Raw genomic sequence first — 16,430 nt, forward strand, 5'->3', positions numbered from 1 at the left:
GAAGGCAGCAGAATCAGGCTTTTATTGCACAATGCATACATGGACTCAAATCAAGTGAAATGAGCGTCCAAGAATGTTATCTCCTAACATAATTGTCTCTGTCATCTGACACCCTATCATTCCATTCCCCGTTATCCTGCTTCCAACTGGTTCCCCCAATATTTCCTAGTTCACTGGGCGTAGCATCCTTCCCATACATCACATATGCTTGACAGGACCTAATCCCGCCTAGTACTGGTCCAATTGTCGCCACCAGTATTTACAACCTCAAGTTCATATCTCTTATCTGAAGTAGTGGAACTCGCTCTCTCCATCCTTCAGTGCACACTTGACCTTCAGTCTATAATATATTGGTGGTTTCTAGCTTATTCAGATACATAAAATGTAACAAGCCTAAGCCTTTTCAGTTTAATTCTTACAATGCTCATGCTTAATAAAATATAATACTTATTTCTTTTATGTGCTCATGATTCATTTTGAATACATAGTAATCAACAGTAAGATAAATACCGTATACCCCTTTATACTAACAAGGTTTAGAGGTAGAAAGAATAAAAAAACGTTTAGTATTGTAACAGTGCCTTCACCAGTATGATCAGAATTATCACGGAGGCATCAAAGAATGGTCGCTGCAATAAGTGACTGAAAGGTGTGCATTTATGGAATTCAGAACTTGCAAAGAATAGATTTAAACACACAGCAGCTTTGATTTCAGTCCAAATTCAGCAATATAATAATATAACAAAGCACACAATTCAAAATTAGGGCAATGCTGGAGCATGGAGTAGAGTAACCACGTGCATCAATCAGTCTGGCATCTCAGCCCACAAGCTGTTATCATCAACCATGCTGAATTTAGCCAAGTCTTTGTTTAAAAGTAAGACAGAGCTTTGAGCACCACTTCAATGAGCTTTAAAATACCTAAAAATTTCCCTAGTTATTTTTATTTTTAAAAGCACTAGCACAGTTTCCCTTCTAGTTCAAAAAGACATGCATGTTGAGTTAATTATTGACTGTAAAATACCTTGACTTTCTGATGCTACCAGGTATGCTATACTGCAGATGAATATTAAAGTTTCTTAAATTTTTATGATTTAAAAAAACAGTGAATAAGCAACATTACATTAATGATACAGTAGAAATTATTTTCAAGAAAGTCCTTTCACCAGCATGAAGCAGCATACTGTTTAGCTGGAGTGTGCCATCTGTATATGATTTATCATTAGTGGACAGTGGATACTGTAGAAGAGTTTCCTTGAATTGCGATACAAACCCCTCATGTTGCTGTACATCTAGTCAGCATACTGTAGCAGTGTGTACTTACAAGAATGAACCCTTTTTCTGTGCCTCACTGATTTCTATTTATCTTGGAGTTCTGTGTTTTAACTCATTCCTACTGGGTGACCATTTGTGTTTTAATCATGGTTTCCATCTTAAATTTCCTTAAGCTTATCATGGCAAAACACAATGATATTAAAGGAAAAAATATCATTGGTAAGTTATGAAAAAAACTAAAACAGAGTGAATCATTCTGCATCAATATGCAATATTAAATCACCAAAACAAAAAAAATGAAATGCATATAAAAATTGTGTCTGGAGTTTGCTGATGGCACTTCATTGCATTTCTTTTGTCCTATAGTTCTGAGTTTTTTTGTTTTATTTTAGAATTGGGGATGTTACTGAAATGAGACCTGCACTATCTTCATTGTGCATTGAGGCTGAACCCTTCAAGACACACTGAATGTGTGAGCAGTTCAGAAATTTTCAGCTTTGGCAAACCCATCTTCATACGTCCATTTACTCCACTTGTCAAGTTAAAGAGTGATTCTGCTTTACTTGCTAAAGAGCTAGAAATGGAAATCATCTTAACAAATCAAGGTTTCAGAGGTGGGCGGGAAGTTCGTATAAGTTTGCATTCTAACTTGACAAGTATGAAGACATTATGGGCACTAAATATTATTTTCGATAGAAGTTTTAATTGCAACAAGCAAATTAAGACTATCATAGATGATAAAAACCAGCCATTCTCTCAATCACTTCCTTGCATGGTTTAGTTTATTGCCTTGGGAATGAGCAGAACAGGTCATCCACCTGAAGCTAAGCGTGTTTGGGCCCGGAGACCATCTAAGAAAAGTTTGGTTTGATGCTGGAAGAGGTGTTGGTGAGGCCAGCACAGGCTGCTTACTTTGTGGTCTGAATGTGGATCCCAGTGTCCCCAGTGCATTGTGACAGGGACACTATGTGGTAAAAATGGTGCTGTCCTTCAGATGAGACGTAGAACCAAGGTACTTATGCCTTTTGGTTATTAAAGATCCCTGGGCATCCTTCGTAAACAGCAGGGTGTATACCAATGTCCAGGCTAAACTGCCCTGCATGGACTAGTCATGTTACCCTCTAATCACCCCCTGTCTCTAACTGGCTAGTTATCTCATCCCTTAACAAGTTAATATCTAATGTATGGTGAGCATACTGGTGCAAAAATGGCTGCTGTCACGTCATCCAGATGATTGCTACACATTGGAGGTGGTTAAAGTAGCTTCACACTCTCTATGTAAAGTGCTGTGAGTAGAGCAAAAACCACTATATAAATGTAAAGAATTATTATTATTATTATTATTATTATAAAAGGTACAGGTTGATGGAGGGTTATTATTTCATTAATGATATAAAGAAGTTGTGTTTGAAAAGGCTTTAGTTATAAAAGTTTGAAGGAATCTATAAGCAAAACTCCTAGGGTTAATATTTAAAACAGTAATGGAAAATAATGCTATGTGGCCACTAGGAGACATCACAGACAAACCTAAACCTCAGACACAATTGCACAACTACACAACTACAGTCCTGAGTTCAAAAACTGACCTTTTGTAATTAACAAAAATACCTTGTATAGGTTTCTTCTTTCAAATAGCACAATCACAGTTCTAATGCTTTTATCCCGCTCCACTGTCCTCCTGGCAAGATTTGTCCTCTTTCACTCATCTCTGACTCTCCGAATGAATTTTAGGTGGCTTCTTTTATGCAGAACTTGTGAGTACTTCCAATGTCAGGACTCTGCATGGAAGAAGCACTTCTGGGATTCCCCACAAAGCAGAGACAGCCACTTCCTGCAGTACCCCTTGGTGGCACCCACAGACCACAGCAGTGCAGCCCAATGTGACTACAATTCTCAGTATGCCTTGCGAATGTGTGTATGAGTAGAACAGTGCAGGAATGCTGCTACCCAGCACTCCAGGGAGTATACAGTATCGGAGAGCTATTTCCTCATGTCCATCCACCCTTCTGTTTCCCAGTTGGGCAAGGGTCATCTGTCAAACCCCACCCAGATCCCAGTCCATCCATGTTGGCATGGTATGCCAACTTCTGGGCTGAGACAGGGAATGACCTGCCTCTGACCATTCATTACGCTGGCCTCCCGGCCAGGCAAAGGTCCAGAGCCCATACTGGCCAAGACACATATCCATCCTGGCTGTCCATCACAGCTGTTAAATTCATCCTTATTTATTTCTTCAGTATAAATCTGAAAATGTACAATGTGTGGTATTTTCGCTGAAATAAAGAAAAATATGTCTTTATTTGCACATTTAATGGACATTCTGATGGATGTGTAACGTAAGATTAGGTAAACTGTCGCCCACTGATAACCTTGGATGATATGGATGAAGACCCTTCACTGTCCAAGGAAAGTGCTGGGACATTACGATGGGACACCCATGTGTAAAGCAACAACACACTTAAACAAAAGGCTCCCAGAATGCAAATTTAAAAGGAATGGCTACAGAGAGTATGTATAATCAATGAAACAAAAGAAAAAACTTAAAAACCCAGCTGCCTGACTTTATTTACATAAGGTACAACATGCTGCATTTCTGTCACTCCCTTTTGAGTGGGATTCTCATTACTTTGTCCCCAAGTAGACATCTCACCTCTTTACACTCTAACAACACTGAATCTCCCCAGTTATCCTTTACCTTACTTCCGCTTCCACTAAAACTCACAAGACTTCTATCTGCATTCCTTTAAATGTGACCCCTGAGTGGTCCTTCTGGGAGTCATGTAACTAAAGTTGGGGTGGGGTTACATTAAAAAAGTTTCAGGTTTGAACTCCAGCTGTATGACAGACCTCCACATGGTTTACAGTGCAGTTTCTCCCAGTTATTATTAGTGACTAGAAGAAGTCAATTGAGAAACTAAGGCTGGTTGCTTGACAGTCCTACACCATTTCTAGGATACCCTATAAATTAGTTTCCTCAGTTACTACTTTATATATTGTGACATGCAAGTCCCTGTCTTGCAACCCAAAACACAAGGAGGCTGTGTCTCAGTACTTTAGCAAAACCAACTTTATTCAACTTGAAACAGGAACAGCAGGGTTATTTATTGTAGCGGGATCTACCGCACTCCTATACACAGACACAGCAAACAGGCAGGGTCAGTACCAGGTCAGTGGCCAAGTAATCCTCTTCCCTGCATTTATAATGTTCCTTGCATCACCCATCGACGACAGGCGCTCATAGCACAACCACGATCGGCTCGGAGTTGTTTCCGTGGTGTTATGCTGCAGAGCTGCAAACCTGCAGTTGCCTCTGCGACAGACAGGCAGCCTTCCATAGACGCTGCAATCGCAATTCGGTGTGTCATCCCATTGGGGAGGGTCCCAACAGAGTTCGGAAACCTCACAATATACAGTGACTACTACTAGCTAATCTCTCCCGATTGATCATTCCCAGAGTTTCTGCATTTCTGTTTTCAGTTATTACAAATCACATGAGGTAATTAAACTGCTCTGCCTACTTTCGAAAGCTTGTATCAGGGTCCTGGGGCATAAACATTGCTTTCATGTTTGATGTTGAGGGTATAGAAATCTGGGAGGACCCTAAAATGGCACCACTCATCCTCTGGATCAGGAGGAGGTGGATGAAATGATTCATAGGATGCCATGGTGAACCTCCTATGGATTGTATACTGGAAACAGCCCTTTGGCAGGTGTAGAGCACACTGTTTGATTTCTAACTATCAGATTGTTTGAGTGCCTGGGAAATCGCCAGAAAGAGCTGAAAACTCTTGATAGGGAAAAGAAAGTCTGGTCTGCCATGCTCAGTTTTTTATTCCTGTAACAATTTGCAACAAACTTAGAAGGAAAGTGATCAAATGAGTGAGAAATTCCAAGTCTTAGGGTTATATTACATATTTAGTTTATAAAAATAAACTAATAATGGTATTACAGTATTTCAGTTCCTCCTTTATTTATGAGGTGCTTTATTTGTTTACTTGCTTTACAGAGGCTAAGTGTGGAAATAGAATTCTGTTGCTTCTGTAATATACAGCAATAAAGCAACTAATTAACAAACTAATTAGAGTTCTACAAAAGTTAAACCAGTTTTCAATGTTTCCATGATCTGTTTATAACAATGTATTTCTTTTTATTTATTTCATTTAACAGGGTGCCAGAAATGGCAAAGCAGGAGATGGAATGTCAACCTTCTGAGATAATGGATGATGACAGTGAGGCACTGTGGGAAAATGTTGAGAGCAACCGACATGTTTTGACACGTTACATTAACCCTAACAAGCTGACCCCATATCTACGGCAGTGCAAGGTCATTGATGAGCAAGATGAGGATGAGGTGCTTAACTCCCCCATGCTTGTATCCAAGATTAACAGATCAGGTAAGGAAGACTAAGAAATGCAATATGCCTATTAGTGCTGTCCTTTTTTCAAACCTTTGATCTCAAGCACTCCATGGTTTTTCACAAAGTAGAGGCATTTTCAGACTCTGTATACTGTAGATCTGCGTCAGGCTCCGCTCCTGCTGTTTTGTCTGTGAATGTCAGGACCAATAGGCCACCTAAAGTAGTGAAATTTCATATGACTATTGATAGTGCCATCTCATTCATAGAGCAAACCTTTCCACTCCTCTATTCGGACATAACCCACAGATTTGTCATTACTGACTTTAGCAGACAGTAGACATGCTGACATTCTTGCTGACAAGTTTCATTATGGTCTGGATTAATAACTCAAGACTTCTTCAGTTTGCAGAAAGCTGCATAGACTGTATGTGTCTCCATCCAGTGAAATCTGCTAAATGAGAGCAAAGACTCCTTTTAGTTCAACTGAATATGATGCTGGAAGGACAAAAAGAATTGCTAGGATACTGCACAAGCATGCAGAACTTACATAAATAAATAAGCATAGGTCTTATTTGAAGACCACATGGGCCGGTTTAATCTTCACTCTGGTAACCAATTTTCCATTGGGTTTCATCAGATTTCCTCCCATAGCTTTCCTATGCTACTTTGTCCGCTGCATCTGAATGATAAATGTCCATATTGACTTGGTAGTCTGTGCATTCAGGGCATACTGGGCTATTACAGAAATAGATGATCACCTGCCACTGACCACCCAACATCCACCACTACATCACACTGTACACAAAGCCATCAGCCCATCAGATGATTGTCTACCGCCAACAAACTAGAAGCCTATGCCAAGACCGTCTAGTACATTTGTAAGGCTTAGGCTGAGGGCTTGTGCGGTGAATTTCCTGATAGTGTAATTTTAGTTGCAAAATTGGTGTGTTCCTTTGCCACTTTAGTAAATATTTGTATTCTCTTCTTCTTCTTTGTTTCACTATAAATTGTCACATTCTATGAGTGGAAATATCATAATTTAAATCAGGGTCTAAGATTCATTCATGATAGTTAGAAGGCATATTGAGCTCAGCTGATCTACTTGCAACCAATGCAATGCGGCTCCAAGTGACTTGATGGTGATGAAAGGGCTAAAAGGTGCCCTGATTCAGCCTCTCCATCACTGGAAGGCATGTCAGTTCATTTTAAAAGCCTGACTGTACGACAACATTTCTGTAGCCTGCAAGATGTAATCACAGCAATTAAATTCACGCCATTAGAAGATCTGAAGCTGTGTTTCCTCTCAAAGACTAAAATGTACAGATCATTAGTTAGGCTTTGTATTTTTTTTTAAATCTCCTGCTTCTCTATTAAAAAATGCCTGGAGTCGCTTATGATATGAGTTAACTACTAAAATGTAATGACCAGAAAAAAAAAAATGATCATTAAAAAAACCCTGTGGCAAGATGAAGCTCTGTGCCAGCGGGAACACGTTCAGAATATTAAAAGAAACGTTTTCTAAAGCTAAAAGCAGATAACAAAAATGAATATTCTTCTACACAATTTCTACAAATGAAGGAGATGATGAATTTTCATTAATAAAAATGAGAAAATTATAATGAATGCTGTAGAAGAATAAATTGTTAAAAAAAATTGAGCAGAGTCTGAAGTGTACCTTGGAGCTATTTAAGGAAATTAAAAAATTGGCCTATTTTATGTATGTGTTAAAAAGAAAATGTGCTGTTAATAATATGTAAATTAATTCTTTTTTTAATTGAAGAAAGCTCAATAGAAGATGCTCAATTTAGAAGAGCGGGTCCCTGAGATGGGGAAAAAGTTACAGTTTACCTTGATAAAAAGTGTACAACTGGATAATGAAAATACTTTTTATTGAACTTATTCCCCTGAACCTGCAATGAGACAGATAGCCTAAAAATGTCAGTATCGATGTTGAGCTGAGCTGTTGCTGTTTGTGTTCATTTCCTGGATGTATTGTTTTGGAAATCTGCCTTAATGTCTGCATTATAGTGCCACATGTGTACAGTCGTGTCTGCATGTGTACAGCTGCTTTAAGCAAAGGGACTTACTAGCTCAGCACAAGCGGACCAAACGGTTAAGCTACACCTGTGACAGTCACCAAAGGGGGTGCCCATTCACCACACTGCTTTTTATTGGAGGTGTTCCCCCCTCAGTTGCTAACCCCTGTGGGAATATGACAATTACTCACACCAGGTGGTCCTATCACTACATCTTGAATATATTATCATGGAAATTCCTATGTTTGTTATTTTGGTTCACTTCTGTTTCTGTTAACTATGTTGTTTAGTTGAGTATTAGGTATATTTCTTTATAGCGCCCCACGTGTGCAGACATACCTGCACCTGGATAGCTGCCTCAAGCAAAAAGACTTACAAGCTCTGCAACAAGCAAACCAAACGATTGTCATCAGACGTGAGCCACACCTGTGCCAATCACCAAAGCAGGTGCCCGCGCACCACGCTGCTTTGTTTTAAAGACGTGTCTTCTCAATATGGCAGTCACCCACGCCAGGTGCCCTCAACAATATAGCTTGACCCAAGGAAGCTATATAATAATTAATATTATTATAAAGCAAAATGAATAAAGACATATATATTTGAAACAAGACTTAAAAGATTAGGAAATGGATTTGAAAAAGAGTCTTACTAAAAAATACTTGTGTAGAAAAAAACAGTTGTGGAAGAGGAGTCTTTTAAGGTCTAAGTGCGGAGCTACTTCAAATTGCTGTTCGGTCCACAGAGGTGTTACAGTTTCTTTGGGTTCGTCTTTCTTTTGTTGTTCCCTTCTCTGCACTCCCTGCTCTGCTCTTGCTGTCTCTGATCCGCATGCATCCCACACTTATAAGTCTCACTTCACATCAAATCACAACAATTACAATTACAATTATTACAATATGAGTACAAGAATTATCAATAAGTTTTTGTCTTTCTCAGGCCATTTGTCCATTCTGATCCTAAATACTCCGGCTAATAAATAAAGTTAGTTTTGCACATTTCAAAGAAATTAATTAAAGGATAAAGATGCAGATCAATAAAAACATTCAAAGTTTAGGCAAATATCTAGCAGTCTACGCTAATATTGGTTAAAAGATACAAAATATCAAATCAAGATTTCAACAGGTGGAATTATGGCTTGCTTGAGCATATAGCTATGTTTTGGGAATTAAGAAGTTAAATAAATGCCTAACAGTTTTGAGTTTTATCATTTGTTTAAGAGTATCATTGTCCCAAAAGGTTAAAGTTCAGTCGGCCCGGAGTGCTGGCTTGTTAAATCAGTACTAGGTCACACAGTTGTAATTCTGACTTGCATGCAGTCCAAGTTCCTGTGTTATATATTGTTTAATTCATAGTTCAGTATTGTGAGTTTTGAACATGTATTCTACATATGGTGTATTTCTCTGTCCATACACTAACTAATGGTATTAATGATATTAATCTGAAAAAACTCACTAAACTGCAGACTCCAATGTCAACTAAGCAGTATTATGTGTCATTACCAAAATACTACAATAATAACAACAACAACAATTATAAAAATACATTGCCAAGCAAAGGCCTCACTGTGGCACAATCTCAGGTGGCTGTCTGTGTAGAGTTTAGTCTACTCCCCGACGAACTGTGCGGCTTTATTTCACTTACACCGGCTTCCTCCTCCATCCCTGTAATATGCATGTTAGGCTGACTGATGACACTGAGCTCGATATGTACAAGTCGGTGTGGTGTCGGTTTGGCAGGTTCTCTCCAAAATCACAGAAATGTTGAATTATACATTGAGCCAGAATGAGCGCGTGTGCCTTGTTGTAAGTTGCCATTCCATCCAGGGCTTTTTCTTGCCTTATAACTAATGCAGCTGAGTAGATTCTGATACCCAGCAGATCGATGGAATGTCAATTAAAATGTTTTCAAGGATAAATGTTATGCAACATGAACAGCTGATTTTGTTTGTCACCATAATTAAAGCAGTCAACATCATATTTAACTAGTCAGGTTTGATACAATTTGATAAGTTCACTTCATGAAATAAATACACCACTTGGGGACAAATGGCAGTTCCCAGTAGCATTCAACACTATCAATTACCATAGATACATGGAATAAGGTACCAAGAGGTGTGTGGTAGACAACTGGACTTTAGGAACTTTCAGAATTCGACTTGATGTTATTTTGGATGAATTTGTCAATAAGACTGGTGAGCTTTGCTGGTCTGAATGGCCTGTTTTTCACTAGATTGTTCTAATGTGGCCATTCCTGCAGTGTTTAACCCGCTTTCTTCTGTACTAACACAGCACAAGCAAAGCAGGCCTCAATGCTTTTGATTATGAAAATCAAAATGTGTGCTTAATAATTGACTACAAAGACAGTACTGTGTTTTAAAGCGGAATCAAACAATGTAAACATTAAAGACAATAAACATAGCAAAGATGGCAAAAGCATGCCTCTCTATTTCTGTCAAAGCTGGCCTTATTTTTCTGCTGTCAGGACTGATGTTCAGTTGGCTGGTAAAGCACACATATGGGCACAAACAAAGCTTAAAATTGATGTAAATTTAGCCTGCATCAAATATGCCTTCGAAATGTACTTCTTGGTCCAAGTGAAGGTCTTTTTGGCTACTGATTATTTCAGGAGGCATCTGACAAGTCTCCCAAAATGCAGCTGAAAGTTACTGAATTTTAGATTGTTTTTTACTAGTATTACTGATTTGTTCTGAAGTGTTCAGCAGCCTGGTGACATACTTGTTAGCACTTAATTCCAAAGTGCCAGGTTCATATTGTACCCCCATCATTGTCTACAAAGACATGACTTGCTCTTCCCAGGTTGCTGTGGATTTTCACCAGTTTTCCTCATTTTCTTTAACATTAAAAAGGTGTACAGTTGGGCAAATAAATGTGGGTGTTTTGATGTGGAATGTCATTCCATCCAAGCTTAGTTCCTGTCTTGTGTCTGTTGATACTGTGGTAAGTTCCATAGCCTAACAAAAAATTGGAATATCAGTGACTTAACGAAATCCAATTTATGGCAAACAGGCCAATCCTGGTTGGAGCATAAGCCCAGTACAGTGCACACTCAAGCACAAAAGAGAAATCAGCATTCATCAATGAACTAAAAGTAGACATCTTTGAAATGAGTTCGAAAAAAAAAGAAATACCCAGAGAAAAGTATTCACCGACGGACAACATGCAAATACCATATGGGCTGAGATTTCATCTCAGTCTCCTAAAACTGAAGGCAGCAGCACTAACCTACACCCCACAATGCTGCTTTAAAGCATAAAGACAACAGGCAGCATTTACGGCATTACAACGAGAAGGAAGCAATAAAATATGACATGAATCATAGGTCAGGGTTGATTATTTTGATCCAAAACAGTTCTGTCTGACAGTCTTTAAAGACAAAACTGAACATGACAGCAAGACACAGAGACATGACGGTACTAAACCTTTGGACCTGAAGTTACCAATGTTTGTCTTGTTGAAGATATTTTACATTGATTGAACGTCAGTATTTTTTAAGAAGTGGTGTCACAGGTTTCCATAACATTCTTCAATAAGTTATTAACAGTTTATCAACTGTTAATTGTTAATATTTTGTTCTTTATTTCACCTTATACAATTTCTTCTATTAGGAATTTGTTAGTTTTCTCATACCCCTTGGGGTCAGAGCGCAGCGTCAGCCATTGTACAGCACACCTGGAGCAATTACAGGTTAAGGGTGTTGCTCAAGGGCCCAGCAGAGTAAGATCTCTTTTGGCAGTGACGGGGATTTGAACTGGCAACCTTCTGGATACCAGCAGAGATCCTTAGCCTCAGAGCCCCCACTCTGAGGCTAAGGATATATATAGGGTTCCCTAAGAAAAACTCCACAAAAACACCTGCACAGCAAAATATCAACCAGGAAGGGTTCATATCAGATTCTGAAAGCACCAATAGCATTGTTATTGAGATCAATAACAATAAATGTGGTCCAGGTAACCCCTTTTAATGTGACCAAGGTTAGTTTTTTTTTTAGGGAGAAACGATAAATACAGCAATAATAATAATAATATCAACAACAATAATAGTAATAATAATTCTTTGCATTTAATTTGTGAATTTCCCCTTGGGATTAATAAAAGTATCTATCTATCTATCTATCTATCTATCTATCTATCTATCTATCTATCTATCTATCTATCTATCTATCTATCTATCTATCTATCTATCTATCGCACTTTTCTCACTACTCAAAGCACTTCAGCGAGTTCAGAGCTACTTCAAGCACCACTAATGTTCAGCATGCACCTAGTTGATGCGATGGCAGCCATTATTGTGCCAGTATGCTCGCCACACATTAGGTACTAGGTGGTAACTTGATAACAGAGATAAGGGATGATTAGGGAGCCAGAATGACTAGGCTGTGGAGGTCAATTTGGTCTGGATGTCAGGATACACCATAGTCTTTGCGAAGGAAGCCCAGGGATCTTTTATGACCACAGAGAGTCAGGGTATCGGTATTGCATCTCATCTGAAGGATGGTGCCACTTTTACAGCACAGTGTCCCCATCATTGCACTGGGACATTGGGATCCACTTTCAGATCATAGGATAAGCGCCCTCTGCTGGCCTCACCAACAATGAAAACACTGTGCCTAGTTTAACTAGTTCATTAAACTAGTTAACATACATATGAAGATTCAGACTTGGCATTTCCGGCTGTGCACTCATTCATAAACACTTCTATTGGTGTTTGTTTATTCTTCCACCTCTGGGAGATGTCACGTGTTAATCTTTGTGTTGTGTGTAGTGTGGTAGGGAAGTGATACAGAGTTAATAAGCAGACATTACCAGGGAAGTGCTAAGTGAGTGCTTGGCGTGTACATTCATTTCTTTGTTTAAAGTCACCTGTTCACTCCCACTGTAAAAGAACCTGGTATGAACTGCAGGCTTTCTCAGTGTAACTCAGACTTGCTGTCATGATCCTCATTATCTTTTTGTGTTTAAAGAATAAAAATAAAATATGGTTAACTAAGGAAAGAAATCAGAGCCTTAACGTGCATCTATATTGTAAAAAATGGACAGAACAGTACAGAGATGTTACTGCAGTAAAATTATCCTGAATAATAAAAAGTTTAAACTGGGTTGAAATCTAGCCTTCCTGTTTTAGAGATCCATTTCTAAATAAATATACAGTGAGTGCTAAATGGTTGTGCATTGTGAACGCAGTGGTCTCAGAACTCCATAAACCAAGGTCCAAGTCTCAACCCATCCACCAGCTGTGTGGAATGTATTTACATGGCCTTACTCCAACTAATTCTGTTTCCTCCTACATGAAAAAAGAATTGCAGGTTAGGGTTAATATGCATTTATTATCACTATGGAGTACAACTGGCATTCAACAATTGTTCTTGCCTGGTATCTGATGCTGCTCCGTCCCAGACACTTAATGACGTTTTGACAAACATTCATCCAGGAGCAGTATGTAGTCTTCAGTTAACGCAACATGCCTGTTGTGAAAAGAAAATGGAGTAAACACAAATGGAGCAAGTACAAACTCTGTACAGACAGCGATTGGCCCAGGACTTGAACCCAAGCTCCTGGCGCCACACAACAACAGACTTGTGTGTCTCACTGTAAGCCACAGAGGTTTACATTTATCAAAATTGTAGTAATAGACTGAAGATGAAAATGACAGTCTCTAAATGGTTGTAAAATAATGGCTCCTACAAAATGTTTAAGTAAAATTTTGAAACCATTGTTCGATCTTAGCATTTTTCAGACTGATTTTGCGGAAGTGCAGTTTCCCTTCTGTTGTGGAGTTTCTTGTACATTAAAAGTTCTTATCCTGCCTAGTACAGTCATGCACCATCTTTTATTGCAAATGAAGTTCTGTGGGTCTGGTGTGGGTCAACAGTATGCATGCCTTAACTCTTGGTATGGATTAGCAAAAACCAATATTTAAGTCTCGGGGGCCTTTTTTCAGGGTGCTACGCAGCACTTTTGAACTGGTGCACAGCTGTTATCATGCAACTCACTCCCCCTCCCGCGCAGCAGTTTGGAGGTACCATGCTGTTGTGCTCCCAAAACTCCACATGGCACAACCCCATCATTCATATGTCAGTATTCATTGCACCATGGGGAAAACTTATTCCATTTTTGGTGATTCATGGCGATCAATCAATATTTCACAGGAAAGCTTGTGTAGTGCAGTGGGGTTGAAGGTCATAACAGGAAAGTACCAGCTTATCTGTTATTCACACCTGCTCATCAGTAAAAAAAAAAATAAAACAGAAAAATCATTGACCATAAGTACGAATGGCCTCAACTCGGTTGGCCGTAAATCACCCATTACTTTAACATGGCTTTCTCATAGCTTCATTTTAGTGTAACCCTGATATTCTGTATATGCATTTAATTATCATTTTTTTTCATGGCTCTGAAATCTGTACTAACCCGTACTTTCTCTGCTATTTTTTTTCCGTTGTTCTGTGGTGGCAATCTGCGCTGTGCAGTCCCTATATTGATGGATTCTTCCACGTGACGCCTGAGCCTGAGGATTGATTGAGATCATTGATGTTAGTTAGAATGCCCAGTGGGGTCTCTTGGAACCCCTGCAGATTTTGTTTTTTTCTCCAGCCCTCTGGAGTTTTTTTTTTTTTTTTTTTTCTGTCCTTCTGGCCATCGGAGCTTACTTTATTCTTTGTTACTTAGTATTGCCTGATCTTATTTTTATATTTTTCTTTTTTCTTTCTTCATCTTGTAAAGCACTTTGAGCTACATCATTTGTATGAAAACGTGCTATAGAAATAAATGTTGTTGTTGCTGACCATATTTTGAATTGCTTTAACCTTGTACTGAGACCGTGTGTGCACTCACTTCATTTCTGATTCACCACAAAAACATATTTTTTCAACTTTTTTTTAATATTTTTGTCTCAAATAAGGTAAATAGCTCGAGTCTGAAAAGTTTACAACTGAATTGACCTTTTGACTACAAATTTATATGGCATACACTACTTTTATACAACTTTCACATTCTGCATCTGTCTCTGTGAGTTTTTCTCCTACATCCCCAAAGACATATTGGTTAAGTTAATTGGCAATTCTAAAATTGGTGAATGTGGGTGTTTGTGTGTGTGGTGTCTTTCTTGTGCCTAATACTGTCCAGATAATCTCCTACTCCCGTAACCCCACCCAGGATACATCTTAATCACAAAGTGATAAATTTAAATCAAAGCAATAGCACCAAGCTCAATTAACCTCCTTAACATTAGACCCGAGGTATCACTCGGGCTGTGAAAACAGTGCTAAAAGCATTACTCCCGAGTGTCACTCGCTTAAGCGTTAGACCAGAGAATTACTTGGGCTATAAAATGTTATTAAAAAGAGCGTTACTGGGCAATGGTGTAGTCGTGTCTTACATAAACTTCAGGCCCGAGCGTTACCTGGGCAATGGTGTAGATATGTCTTCTTCTAGCCTCATAATGGTGTCTCGGAAGAAACGTTTTTCAGCAGCCCAGGTGTTACACGCTCTTGACAGTGATACAAGCTGTGATGTTTGAGGAAATTGTAATCAGCAGTGATGATGAAGTGAGTCTGTCTTCAGGCAGTGAAGTTGAAGCAAATACTGAAACTGAAAGTGATTCTAATGAATCCGAAAGTGACGCTCGCGTTGGGGTTTCTGGTGACCCTGCTTCAGATAAACCAGCACCGCCTCGTTTTGATTTTGTGGGGAAGCCAGGAATAAAAGTGAATGTTGACAGACAAGATCCACGTACTTACCTCAAGTTAATTCTTGATGATGACGTGATTGATAGAGTTGTTGAGATGAACCACTATGTTAAATTGGGTCGGTTAAATGACCACACACCTAAGCAGTTTTCACGTTCAAAGATATACCACACAAAAGACATATTTTGACAGTATATACGGTTTTAGCTTCATCTTCATTATTATTATTATTATTTGTATAATTATTATACTTTTTACAATTCTGACTTTGTATTTTTAGTGTTTTGTACATTTTAAAGGAGAAAGATGAAATTTAATAAAAATGTAATTTTTCATGCCAAAAAATGCAATGCTTTTTACATTGTTTTTTGAGAAAAAACGCTAAGGAGGTTAATGAAATATATAATTTTCTTTTTTGACAAAAAACTTTTAGAAATTCATCTAAATGAAATATGACCTTAATATATGGAAGTGTTATCTTAAAGCTGAATTTATACATGCTGTAATTAAATGTCACATACAAGTACTGAATCTGATCAAGCGTGGACATGAGTAAGTTTTCCCAAGTGTGCTTCTCAACTATATAGCATATTGGTGTCATATCTTGATTATGTGGTTTCTTTTCTTGAAGGCCGTCTACTGGACATTTTACATTCTAAAGGTCAAAGAGGCTATGTGGTTTTCCTTGAAAGCCTGGAGTTTTACTATCCTGATCTCTACAGACTTGTAACAGGAAAAGAGCCTACGCGAAGATTCTCAACGATTGTGGGTAAGTCTGATGGGCATTACAAAGTACATTTCTGAAATCACTAAACATGTCTCTGTACTTTGCATAGTTTATGTTGGATTAATAAAAGACAGGGACTGGCCTCCTTTTTATACACTTGCTGGCAGATATACTGTATAGCACAGCTATTCAGTTAGTAGCCAACGATGACCCCCTAATGAAGCAACCCTTATTAAAGAACACATTACTGCCTTACCCAGACACAAAAACCCATTTTGGAAATAAACTTGAAAATGATAACTTTTGTCTTTTTCTTCCTAACCACCTCTT

General features: G+C 38.5%; 1 protein-coding gene across 1 annotated transcript in view; it reads left to right on the forward strand.

The window, feature by feature from the left end:
* The window catches only part of card11 (caspase recruitment domain family, member 11), a 210,480-nt gene that overhangs the window by 124,006 nt on the left and 70,044 nt on the right, over nucleotides 1-16,430 (forward strand). Inside the window, exons 2-3 of the mRNA XM_028814476.2 lie at nucleotides 5,443-5,669; nucleotides 16,005-16,142. Coding sequence (XP_028670309.1) covers nucleotides 5,453-5,669; nucleotides 16,005-16,142 — 355 coding nt within the window. The 5' untranslated portion in view covers nucleotides 5,443-5,452. The remainder of the gene's footprint in view (nucleotides 1-5,442; nucleotides 5,670-16,004; nucleotides 16,143-16,430) is intronic.

This window comes from Erpetoichthys calabaricus, chromosome 11 (genome assembly GCF_900747795.2).
Source record: "Erpetoichthys calabaricus chromosome 11, fErpCal1.3, whole genome shotgun sequence".
NCBI classification, from domain to species: domain Eukaryota; kingdom Metazoa; phylum Chordata; class Cladistia; order Polypteriformes; family Polypteridae; genus Erpetoichthys; species Erpetoichthys calabaricus.